The 13342-nt window shown below is 40.9% G+C and overlaps 1 protein-coding gene across 2 annotated transcripts; it reads right to left on the bottom strand.

Annotated features, from left to right (window-relative positions):
• Window positions 1-5416: 5416 nt before the first annotated feature.
• Window positions 5417-10470, bottom strand: ergic2 (ERGIC and golgi 2). 2 transcript variants are annotated; one of them, XM_010892572.5, is made up of 14 exons: window positions 10287-10470; window positions 9360-9502; window positions 9144-9252; window positions 8973-9019; window positions 8502-8569; window positions 8376-8416; window positions 8054-8155; window positions 7822-7917; window positions 7628-7683; window positions 7414-7512; window positions 6855-6919; window positions 6569-6731; window positions 5815-5894; window positions 5417-5680 (listed from the first exon to the last, which is right to left on the bottom strand). In XM_010892572.5, exons 2-14 carry the CDS (start codon window positions 9463-9465, stop codon window positions 5606-5608), a joined length of 1107 nt encoding a protein of 368 aa, XP_010890874.1. In that variant the 5' UTR covers window positions 9466-9502; window positions 10287-10470; the 3' UTR covers window positions 5417-5605.
• Between the last annotated feature and the right edge of the window lie 2872 nt (window positions 10471-13342).

Below are 13342 nucleotides of genomic sequence, written 5' to 3'. Positions count from 1 at the left end.
AATTACACTTTATATGGTTTCTATTTACCCTAGTGAGTAATTCTCTAAAGCCATGTTACACTTCAAATAAACTAGTCAATATAGTTAACAATCCACTCTGTACAATGTATGTTAAATGTCTGTTTCAATGCTGCACGAGCTCACCAAAATTGGACAGTTGAAGACTGGAAGAATGTTGCCTGGTCTGATGAGTCTCGATTTCTGTTGAGACATTTAGATGGTAGAGTCAGAATTTGGCGTAAACAGAATGAGAACATGGATCCATCATGCCTTGTTACCACTGTGCAGGCTGGTGGTGGTGGTGTAATGGTGGGGGGGATGTTTTCTTGGCACACTTTAGGCCCCTTTGTGCCAATTGGGCATCGTTTAAATGCCACGGCCTACCTGAGCATTGTTTCTGACCATGTCCATCCCTTTATGACCACCATGTACCCATCCTCTGATGGCTACTTCCAGCAGGCTAATGCACCATGTCACAAAGCTCGAAACATTTCAAATTGGTTTCTTGAACATGACAATGAGTTCACTGTACTGAAATGGCCCCCACAGTCACCAGATCTCAACCCAATAGAGCATCTTTGGGATTTGGTGGAACGGGAGCTTGGTGCTCTGGATGTGCATCCCACAAATCTCCATCAACTGCAAGATGCTATCCTAACAATATGGGCCAACATTTCTAAAGAATGCTTTCAGCAAACACAATATTAGTATGGTGTTCCTAATAATCCTTTAGGTGAGTATATATATATATATATATATACACACACACACACACACACACACACACACACATAGATACAAACATATATACACAGCTCTGGAAAAAATTAAGAGACCACTCTACATGTATGGCAGCCATTCCATTCCAGTGTCTGTTAAATTCCAAAACAGGCACACCTCATTTTACTTGATACTGATTAGGAGACAACCTGAACCAAATCTAATTTAACGAGGAAAAGTATAGAAACCACAGCTGTGGTCTTCACTACCCTCTCGCAATAGGACCAGCTGGATGGCAAAAACTGTTCAAGTAGTACCTCAAAGGTAATTTGAATACAAAAGAGTTGAAAAGGTTTGAGTAATAAAAAGAAAGGTTCAATTCTGGCTTTACTGGCAGAGGGATACAGTGAGCGTCAGGTTGCTTCCATCCTGAATATGTCAACGATGGCGGTTCATAAGAACAAGGTCAAGCAACAGACATTAGGGAAAACAAACCTACAGACTGGCAGAGGGAGAAAACGACTGTCCACTGACTGAGATGACCGTCAACTCATTCGAATGTCACTCAACAACCGTAGGATGACATCAAGTGATCTACTAAAATAATTGCAAACAGCAGCTGGGGTGAAATGCACGGCGAGGACAGTTCGAAACAGGCTCCTAGGGGCAGGGCTGAAGTTGTGCAAAGCTAGAAAAAATACCTTCATCAATGAGATGCAAAGAAGAGCTAGGCTGAAGTTTGCAAAAGACCATAAGGATTGGACCGTAGAGGAATGGCGTACAGTCATCTCTGACTAGTCACATTTTCAGCTTTGCCCTGGTCGTCTGATGATTAGACGGAGACCTGGTGAGGCCTACAAGCCACAGTGTCTCGCACCCACTGTGAAATTTGGTGAAGGATCGGTGATGATCTGGGGATGCTTCAGCAAGGCTGGAACCGGGCAGATTTGTCTTTGTGAAGGATGCACGAATCAAGCCAAGTACAAGGTTATCCTGGAAGAACACCTGCTTCCTTCTGCTCTGACAATGTTCCCCAACTCTGAAAATTGCTTTTTCCAGCAGAACAATGCTCCATGCCCCACAGCCAGGTCAGTCAAGGTGTGGATGGAGGACCACCAGATCAAGACCCTGTCATGGCCAGCCCAATCTCCAGACCTGGACCCCATTGAAAACCTCTGGAATTTGATCAAGAGGAAGATGGATGGTCACAAGCCATTAAACAATGCTGAGCTACTTGAATTTTCACACCAGAAGTGGCATAAAGTCACCCAACAGCAATGTGACAGACTGTGGAGAGCATGCCAAGACGCATGAAAGCTGTGATTAAAAATCTGGTTTATTCCCACAGATAAATCCTAATAAATCTATTTCAGAACTCTTCCTAAGTTAAGACATTAGTATTTTGTTGTTTGAAAACCAGGACCTTCAGCATGCACTGGGACGGTTTGCAGCCGAGTGTGAAGCAGTCGGGATGAAAATCAGTGCCTCCAAATCCGAGGCCATGGTCCTCAGTCAGAAAAGGGTGGCTTGCCCACTTCAGGTTGGTGGAGAGTTCTTGCCTCAAGTGGATGAGTTTAAGTATCTAGGGGTCTTGTTCACGAGTGAGGGAAGGATGGAACGGGAGATCCCGGATACAGACGGCCGAAATGAGCTTTCTCCGCAGGGTGGCTGGGCGATCCCTTAGAGAAAGGGTGAGAAGCTCAGTCACCTGGGAGGAGCTCAGAGTAGAGCCGCTGCTCCTCCACATCGAGAGGGGTCAGCTGAGGTGGCTTGGACATCTGTTCCGGATGCCTCCTTAACGCCTTCCCGGGAAGGTGTTCCGGGCCCGTCCCACCGGGAGGAGACCCCGGGGAAGACCTAGGACACGCTGAAGGGACTATGTCTCCCGGCTGGCCTGGGAACGCCTCGGTGTCCCCCCAGAAGAGCTAGAGGAAGTGTCTAGGGAGAGGGAAGTCTGGGCATCTCTGCTTAGACTGCTGCCCCCGCGACCCGGCCTCGGATAAGCGAAAGAAGATGAATGAATGAATGTTTGAAAATGTATATGAATTTGTTTTCTTTGCATTATTTGAGGTCTACAAACAAATAATTTAAATTTTTATTTGGGAGTAATGTTGTCAGTAGTTTATAGAATAAAACAAAACTGTTCGTTTTACTCACACATACCTATGAATAGTAAAACCAGAGAAACTGATAATTTTGCAGTGATCTCTTGATTTTTTTCCAGAACTGTATATAAACAAACATATTTACTTGTTTCTAATAATTATTCTTTACTTTTGCTTAAAAACATAAAACTTGCTTTCGAATACAATTCACAATACTTATTATGAATTAAACACATCGCCACGCGTTTCAATTATGTCTTTTATTTTGAAATAAATCTGAGTTATGGCTGCCAGCATAATATCCTGCTACTAGCAAAACTTTAATAAAATAACTCGCTGAATGAAGAGAAGGACGATGGCAAGACAGGAATTGATGGCTTGTAGTCTTTTAAAAACAAACATTTTGACACATTACATTTACCTGCAGATAGTAACATCGCTGAAAGACATCAGATGGTCGCCACTATACAATAGTGTATTGTAGCACTATCACTATAACATGGGGTCTTACCAAAATGAAACAAAACGTGATTACATTCATTTGTTAGATCTCGCTGGCCCTTCAATCCACATAGTAATTATGAGGGCTTTTTGGTGTGCAAAAACCAAACCTCCTTCACTCTGGCAAATTTTGTTACTTACTGCCCTAGAAATCTCAGACATGATACACACAACTTTGAAGCCTCGTTCACATTGCCTTGTTCACATTCAAACGTACGTAATTGCGGCGTACGTTATTTCCATGCAATCTTTTCCGCTACTGGATGGAGAAAAGCAGTCATCGCAACGCACTGGTAACAAGATGCGAGTCTGGGCAGACGGCGGCTTTTGCCACTGTTATCCAGGAAAGCAACCAATTTAACTTCACGAATCTTGGCATGTCTTCTTTTGTTTCCAATAACAAGTACTTTTCTGCGCCCTGTAGCTGAACGAGATTGCGTGAAAATAACATACAACGCAATTACATACATTGTAACGTGAACAAGGCTCCTTTAAGTCTTGACAGTAGTGATGGGAAGTTCGAGTCTTTCTACTGACTCGGATCTTGTCGAGTCGTTCAGTAAAAAGGTCGATTCATTCGAGTCATTTCGTTCATTTGAGTCAATAATGCCTTCAGCCCCCAACGAATGCTCATCATCATAATACCGTTTTTAAGCAAACGCTTGTTATACTCAATGATTTATCATTGATTTATCTTTATAATTACAATCAAAAATCAAATACTACATTATTTACTGTAGGCTACGCGTGCATGTATCTGTTGCAAACATGTATTTACAATGCTACTTTGTAGATCAACTTTTCTTTGAGAATGTCAAACTAACAGCTGTTGGACAGAGATACGCTGAGCTGGAAGCCAGCGGTCGGGGTAGAACTCCGCTGGCAGTCGTTCAAATGAACGAAACGACTGTTCAAGTGAATGATAAAACTGACCGAGTCAGTCGTTCGCGAGTCTTTTTTAATTAGGCAAAGGCTCAATGTATGATTTCATCTGTTTATCAACTACATTATTTTAGACCTACCATGTGTCCAATTATCAGTTACAAACATGTCTTTATAATGCCACTGTCTTTGATCTATATTTCTTTGCGATAGTAAAACTAACAGCGTACGTATTCCGTGGTTGGGTAGAACTCCGCTGCCAGTCGTTCAAATGAACGAAACAACCGTTCAATTGATCGATAAAACTGACCGAGTCAGTCGTTCACGAGTCTTTTTACTTAGGCGAAGGCAGCGGCTCCGTGCTTGTTTTCATCTCTTTTTTTTCATGGCATCAGTAATCAACTAACTATATTAATTATTATAGTCTGCGTTCAATTATCAGTTATAAACATGTCTTTATGACGTTCCTGCCTTGATTTATTTTCCTCTGCGAATGCACATAAATGATCGGTGAACTGAGCTGGAGGACAGGGTATGAAGCAAGTGATCATGTTGTATTAATCCGCCGTCAAACGTTCGATAAAATTGAACGAGTCACTAGAAAAAAGGACTCGTGTGAGTCCCGAGTCACTAAAAAGATTAGTTTAAAACGAACGAATCGTTCGCGAAGTGCACATCACTACTTCACAGTGTTTGCAACATGTGTTCCAAATTGTGTCACAATAGGACTATCCTTGACTGATACATGAGAATATGAACGTTTGCATCAAAAACTGCCATGTTGTTATCAGTAGTTACTTAAAAAATATTACGTTGTGTGATATCTTGTTTTTGCAAATCGTGAGTTTATAGACAGTTTATAACAAAATTCAAAATGACAGACCTCATAGGTTCTTAAGGCAAATGTGTTCCTTGTGGAGAGAGGGACATTATGTACTTAATTTCAAGGTGGAGTCAAGATTGTCTGAGTGGAATTGAGAAGTGCACGATAGGTTAACTTGGATTTGGATTGGGTGTTAAATTGAATGATGTACAATGTCTGGCCAACCAGTGTCATTCAGTAAACACCAGACATCTATGGCTATGAACCCATGCTTCTTCACAATCTGTCCATTAACAGGCTAATCAAACAACAACCCTAACAAAAGTGGGGGGTTAGCTGCTTTCCATTTTCCAGTGTTGAATACATATTAAACAGGACATACAAATATCAGAGTAGTTGTAAACATACTGTCCACAATTTTAATACAACCAGAAAATCCAACTCATGATTCAACAGAAAAATAAAATAGACATGAACTCTTATTTGGTTAGACAAATACTTGTCTGGCTGTTTCTTTCTGGACAGTAGGGGGCACAGTCAGCTTAAGGGGGACAGGGTTCAGTTCATAGGGCGGCTATTCCTGCTGTACATGGTTGTCTGTAAGTAGAGGATCAGCATGGGGTCTCACATAAGCATCTGGAAGACCAACCTGGAAATCAGGAAATGACATAAGGACAATGTTAATCAACTTCTACCAGTGGGACTGATGTAATTAGGGCATTTCAGAATTTACCATGGCTCTTTTACATAGTTTTACAATACATTAAAGAAGAAAAGCCTTACCTCTTTTGGTTTGTATGTGCCTAGTTTGAAGCGACAGCATACTATGTCAAAACAGAAGCCAACAAAGCCATGTATCATCCCTGTGGGAAAGGAGAAAATGGACATCCGATACAAACTTATTCAAAGTGCATTTTTCTGACACGGCACAGTACGGACCATGCAAAGCACCCGTGGATGCGCATCCTGTTCATTAAAAATCCAGAAGCTTCTTAGGCATGTGCAAATAACACTGTACATGTGCTCTCTGTACACTCAATACCCGGATCTTGAGGCGATGTGACGATAATGGTGAAACCACGGCCACTTTCTATCAAGTGCTGCCCATCTAATCATGTGGTAGCTTACCTGCATGATCAGTGTCAGACAATTTTAGTTCATTTTCAGCAGTTAAGGCCCCAATGGGGCTGCGCTGTTTTGAAACTTGTAATCCTCCAGGTGTAACACTTTCTGCTATTACAATATCCTAAGATAATATAGACACTGGCGTAGTGTACAAACAGCTGCAGGACACCCCTGCTGTTCAGAAGACATCACAATGACTAAAGAGAAAAGCAGGAGCTTCAGTAGCAGAAACCAACACTAGGTAAAGGGAAGGGGAGGGCCGGCAAATGATATGAACCGCAAATGATCAGACCTTGAGCGTGGAGCACACATATCCTCTAAAGGTCCCCGAAAATCGGATTTGCAGCCACGACACCAGCAGTACAGAGTCGGCCCAGGACACTGGGTGTAGGTAGGGTTGCCAGTACCGTACCTGTGGTGGAGAAGATGCCGCCGATGATGCCACACAGTCGTACCAGGAACTGCCAAAGGGGCATGTGCTGCTCACTGACCGTCACCATCAAAGAGCTGGTGTCGTACTTCATGAAGATCCCAGACACACCGTGGCTGCCCGCCGCATGGTTTATCACCCGCTCCTGCACAACACGGGGCAATGGCTGTCAGTATCTCCAAAGGCATCTACCCCCCCCCCCCCCCCCCCCAACCCCAGTGTTAATGTGTGAGGATTAGTGGAGGGTAACATGGTCCTTGATACTCACCCTTTCTGTCACAGAGAACTGATGTGTATCGGCGGACACTTTGGACGTGTGCAGTTTGGTGGGAACTACAGTGATGAAATACTGGAACATGTGATTATCTGCAGTATGACGATAAAGAGAATAGCCTTTTAACGCTCGTCCATGGTGGCCAACCACAGAACTGGGATTCTATAAAGGATCCGGCGTGGCCACGTGGAAGGTGAAGTGCGTCAGCTTTTTGCCAAGGAGAAACCAGGTTGCACCGGACACCAGGTGTGTGAACAGAGAACTACAGAAATGTCACTTCAAATGGAAACAAGTAGCTGAACTTCTCATGATGCCATGTAGTGCGGAGTTAGCTGAACATCTGGTTCGGAGCTCAGGTTTGTAATCGGGCCAATGCCGACTGGGTTCACAATGTGGCAAAATCACATCAACAGGATATTGGTTCCGCTGTTCCTCATTGTAAATTGCCGTAGGGCTCTTTGCAATTATCCAGTTGTAGTAATCACACATTTACAGAAACAATGTCTATGATAACATTTGGGTTTGCTTCAGATCCGGTAAAACAGTAACTTACTGTTGGTGGTAACTTTCTCAGTCCCATCCAGAGGATTGATTATGCCAGGGATCTCCTCTCCGAAAGAAAAATGGTCTATACGATGGGAGAAGTTGTATGCTGTGAAGCAGAAAAAAAACCCAAGCTCACATTAAGCTAAAAGGTAAACACAATCTCAGCGAGCAGATAATAGTAACCCAGGCATTATGTAAATGTCACGCTAAAGATAACTTACTGTCATGGCTCACAAAAGCTGCTATATGTGCGTGGCCGCGGGGATGATGAATAGGTCTGAGAAAAGGTGAGACGTGTGAGGAACATTTTACAGACGACGGGCCTCCTTCACCCCACGCCCGTCTACCCCTAAATCACTAGCTGCTTCCATTTTTACAAGCGTCACACTTGCAGAACACATCGCAGGTTTCTTACTTTCCCACGGTAATGTGGAAGTTCCCGGCCACCTTGTTGACATATACATGCCCGTGTATTCTACAGGCCCCGAGCGGCTCCGAGGTGGCCACCTCCCTGAAATCACAGACACCATTTCATACCACACGCTTCTCTACGTCTCTTTTCTTTTGTGGAATTTTAGAAATTGCCATCACACTTTCCTTTTAAAAAGTGAGCGGTGACGCATATTGTATTTGATTCCGCCACTAACCTAGGGGGCAAAGCAGTGGGGGCTCCCTTAAGGACACTCTTGTACAGGACCTCCTGTAGGGAATGCTCCTCCCTCAGTCTGTTCTGGATCAGCAGAAGAGTCCTGAGGAGAGATGGGAGAGGGAGAAGCGAGTTGACAATGTATTGCTTCATACAGGAATGCCCCAAAAACCATTCTGGTCGAATGTGGTTGAGTACGATTGTCAGGTTATTAACAAAGCCACTGTGGTTGGCATTATAAAGCACTCCGATTCTCTTCGCTCTGCTGGTTTAATATTCACTGCTACTAATAATAGGTGTAGGTCACTGAATATACTTTGTACCTGTGCCAAAGTTTTTGCTCCGGGGTGAGTTCAAAAACCACCTGGGAAAATACATATAGAGAAGAATATCAGGATTCCGTATCACCAAAGTCTATAATGCAACAGAAAGCTCAACAATCTACTCACAGGCTCATACTGAATGCCATTTGACGTTATCATGGTCTCGGCCAGGTCCAGAATATCTGCACCCACATCTAAAACAGTACACAAGAAATTCAACCTTTGGCATTAACAGACATTTTTAAGACTTCACCAGATATATAGATAAATTGTTCCTTAAATAATTCACCTTCTGAACATAGACGTAAAAAAAAAAAAGAGTTACAATTTCATTGTCTTTTCGTGATTGTAGAACATGATTTTGAAAACGTAAGTTCCTGAGTGTGTTTTTTTTTCTTCTTGAAGTTATTTATCTTTATTTTTTACATTATGATTTGTAAACATTGCCAAAACATAATATTATAATGTTGGAGAACAACAGATACTTTCAGGTTAACCTAAAATATATTTGACCTACGAGACTTTTCATAACACAGTAATACAAATATGAAGACCTACATTTCATGAAAGTATGATGTGTAAATGTTGTATACTTACGTTGACATTTCATGGCAACTGTAATATCAATATTTATTCTTAATTTACTGTAAGAAATAAATAAGATGAACATGTCAGATTCCAAGAACATGTATGCCATTTCCAGTAAAATAATGTTTATTTTGAATTAAAAGCTAATTATGTTGAAGCAGAATCAAAATGTCTATGTACCTTGAAAAATCTTTATCCACTTCATATTCATACTTCATCCAGGTGTCTCGATACACAAAGAACTCAAAAAAGGCCAGCAGAGCCATTGCAGTAAATGCTATCAAGGACACTATGGGTGGGAAAGAGAAAACAATATTAGCTCCGCTATTCAAAGTAGGATATATCAAATCAGCATCCACATTGCATGTGTAAGCAGTATTAAGGCTGAAATCCCACCTGTCCCTCCAGAAGCTGTGGTCTCCACATAGCTCTCTGGGACCTTGGGGAAGGCATCTAGCTCTTTTACCAGACTCAGGGCTTTCTTCCTGTACAGACGCCTCATCTTTAGGACAGCTCTCCCTTCCCTTCATACACCTTACCTGGAAGAGGAAATCATGAAATAGTCTAATAATTAACTTTGATAACTAAGTAATCTATGTAATGTGAGAATCTGATTATGCAGGTTACCAGAATAAATAAGTCACAGCTGGCTAGTCTCGATTGACAAGATATGACGTCATACCACGTCTATCTAAACTAGCTCATCCACTTATATTTTATCCTCTTGTTTTTTTTAAAGAAATTACTTACTATTAATAGGATTTTCAATGTAACTATTGGGAGTATTAACCGTATTATTATAAGCAATTATACATTTTGATTGTTTGTCATATAATAAATGGTAATATAATGCTGGACTATTTCTTTCACCATTTGTGTTACAAGACATTTAAGGTTAAAAATGTGACTTCGTAAATGGTGGACCATGGCAGCGTTAGATGTGATTTGGTGGTCCCAGGAAACTAAAGATTGTGAACCGCTACTCTACACTAGGATCAACACACGGCAGTTAGCAAGCAACAAGAGTACATTCGTGTTTGTGGGCAAATACATAAACCTCGTTCCCAGGTGTTGTGGGCGGAAGTCTATGAGAACGCAATTAGTGTGCATTACATTACATGAAAAACTTAAATACCATTCCAACGTCAACACAATGGGCTATACGCTTTCCTCTGATGGTTAATGCCAATAAATATTGTATAATATTTATTCTTACAGCTAGTTCTTTACATTGCTAATAACAACACTAGCTAGCAAGGTTAGCTAGCTATAACAATTTAGAAAATATGTTAATATTTGTGATCATGAATTGTCTCTTCTTACCTCGGTTTCATACATCCAGAGTCCGGTAAATTTATTACAAAACCGGTATCAATTCATACCATTGTAAATGGTGAAAATGTATATGCAAAAAACGTTTGTTGTGTGTTCTGCACCGCGTACCAACTACAATCCTTCCTGCCTTGGCATTTGCTAGCGTCACATTTTTTTTCGTTACCGCCGCCTATCGATAAACTCGTGAATAGTTCTGTCTACGTTGCCATTGCACGTATTGTACAGGAGATGGCACTCCCAACCGTGAAAATGTATTTGCTTTTAACTTGTTTGCTAAAATGTTGGACTATATTCTGAAGTGTGATTTTTATTTTATTTTTTTTGGGGGGGGGGGGGGGTATTTGGAAATGTTTGCATTACCTTGACTCTTTTACAAAGACCTGGGTATGTATCATACCCATTATTTTCATATTGAACACACGTGATATCAAAGTTGTTATTACACAATTTACCGAAATCAAAACCAATTCTGTTCTCCATTTTGACACCCGTCAAAATGTGCCGCCCTGACTGCGTGTTGATATTTTGAACTGAAGAAAACCCAGCTGTTCAGAATTGCTGGTTCATTAAAAACCATTTTATGGCTAGTGTACAATGCTCTTGAACTAATGCTGTGTGCCAACGCAGGTGTAAAATCATGCTTGTCTGCTGCTTAATTTAGACAAGCCGTCTATGACAACCGCTCATTAAAGCAGTTTGGATCCCGGCCTGCTGTCATGAAACCTCAGGGAATGCCTCAGATCAAGTAGCTATTTACACACACACACAAACTATTAGCTGCGGAATACCATAGCAAAGGCTAGACCTGCCACCTCCAGAACTACACAAAAAATTTTAAAGCTTCTTTGAAATTCTCTTTATAAAGAAAAGCGCTATAAAAGACAAACGTGTTCCATTATATAGGTTTAATGAAAACATTCAAGCCATTACATGTGCATGTTATTTCACCCGTAAAAACAACACCACTGTCTCATGGTCCATTCAATGTTTTATTATAAATATCCGGCACATGCAAAGCCATCAAATGACTGCATTCCATATGTGCAATCACAGTGCTGCATGCCCTGCATGAATTATTTCCACTTGACAATGCAGAGCTGCACAGATGGGTGCGTGGGGGATGGGCAATGTGCTCACAGATCAAGCACGTAGACCACGTCACACACGCAACATGGGTAGCCTAGATGACAAATACCAGACAGGAAAGCATGTTGTTGTGTTATTGTGTTTACCCTGCTCTTGTGTACCGAATGAAACAGGCCGTAGAAGTACCATAATTGCCCTTCCCTTGAAGCTGCAGTTCAAATATATTTCCAGAAAAGAATAACAAATTCAAGTTCACAATGAAAACAACCAAACCAATGCATAGATTGACTGCTAAACCATGGGCACGTTGTGTCAGGTTGAGCCAAATCATTTTTATCACTGTCGTTGACACTATTTGACGCGGTTTGCTATATATTAAGTTAAGATTAGCGCATGAAATTCCCCATTCATTCACATAAATAGGACATTTGGCAATGTGTTTTGTTGAGTGCCTCAAAATCTTAAGTAACCAATATTGTTTTAGCTTGAGAATTTGCTAATAGCCTATGGTCAGACTAGCATTATAATCCATATTGATTAGTTTTGAATTATCAAATGTATTTGTTGTCATCTTTAGATTAGTACGAGGAATGGTATAACTAAGCAATAACGCAAAAGAATGGGCCTGGGAAATTACCAATACAACACGGCTATAGATGTACACACTCAAAAATGTAGGTACGAAACAAGAACTTATCAGTACTAGTAGGTACACTTTTGAACAATGTTCCCTCAAAGGTACAATTCTGGTCTTTATGGGGACAGAAGAGCACCTTTTGACTAACAGAAATTGTACAAAGTTAATTAAATAAAAGAAAGAACATTAAAGGGTACACAATTGTCTATCAAAAAGGTACCCCCCTAGCGACAAGCATTTGTACCCTTTTAAGTACTCCTATTTTTGAGTGTGTAGGTATCACACACGGAGTGCCTGGACACTGCACTTTTTAATATATAGGAAAAATCACAAGAACCGTTGATGCCTTATTGCAATTATGAATCGTTTACCAAGGCAATTATAACAGCAAAAGGCAATGTGATGTCCTTTCTATGGCACATGGTCTGTTGTATATAAAAACATAAAAATAAAAAAATAAATAAAATGGTCTGTTGTATCCCCATTTGTTTGAATACTTAATGCTGATTGGCTGATAGCCGTTGCATGTGAGACCATACCACAGGCACAAAGTCACATTTTGTGTCTGTAACCGACCTACTGAAAAGTTTATATGAGTCATCTACAGACAACCTGTCGCTAAATGCAACCTTTTCAGATTAGTACCTAAAGCAACACAACTGACATATTGATCAACAAACATACATGAGCATGGTTTGGCACATAAACGCAAATGCATCAGTCCAAGATATTTTGGAACATTTGATACACAACACTGTCAAGATTGAAGTCAACATATTTGCAAGAATATTCATTAAACTCATCATAGAAAACTCAATATTTTGATCTGTGTGATTAAGATGTGACACATTATGTTAAAAATGTCTAGTTAACCCTTAATATCTCAGACACTGCAGGCCTGATTTTAACATGTGGGAATGCTTCTAGTCAAAGATTCGTAATTTACGACATTTCACTGGTTGGCCAAAAGGGGGCGGTGCGCAAATCTTTGTTCACAAACCCTGCATTCTTCGTAGGGAACAATGTGTTTTCTTGTTCGGACTCAGGGGATCATTCAAGTGCAGTTCCGATAGGCCTAACTCCAATCGTAGTGCAGTCTTTCCACTTCTGCAATGTAATGAGTTAAGTGATGTAGGGATAACTGAAAATGATGGATCAAATCGTTTATAAAGTCACAAAAATTAAAAAAGTTATATGGCTGAACACAGGAATAAATGGGTTCTGCTTACGCATTACATCTGCGTAAACAGATGGAAAAAATAATTAGGAAATTTACGTCAGAGATAGGCTTACCCAGGGTTTCTTTCGCATATGATCGGGT

Source organism: Esox lucius, chromosome 23 (assembly GCF_011004845.1).
Source record: "Esox lucius isolate fEsoLuc1 chromosome 23, fEsoLuc1.pri, whole genome shotgun sequence".
In the NCBI taxonomy this organism is placed as follows: domain Eukaryota; kingdom Metazoa; phylum Chordata; class Actinopteri; order Esociformes; family Esocidae; genus Esox; species Esox lucius.
The sequence above is the reverse complement of the archived record's forward strand: the minus strand, read 5'-3'. Positions and strand labels throughout refer to the sequence as shown.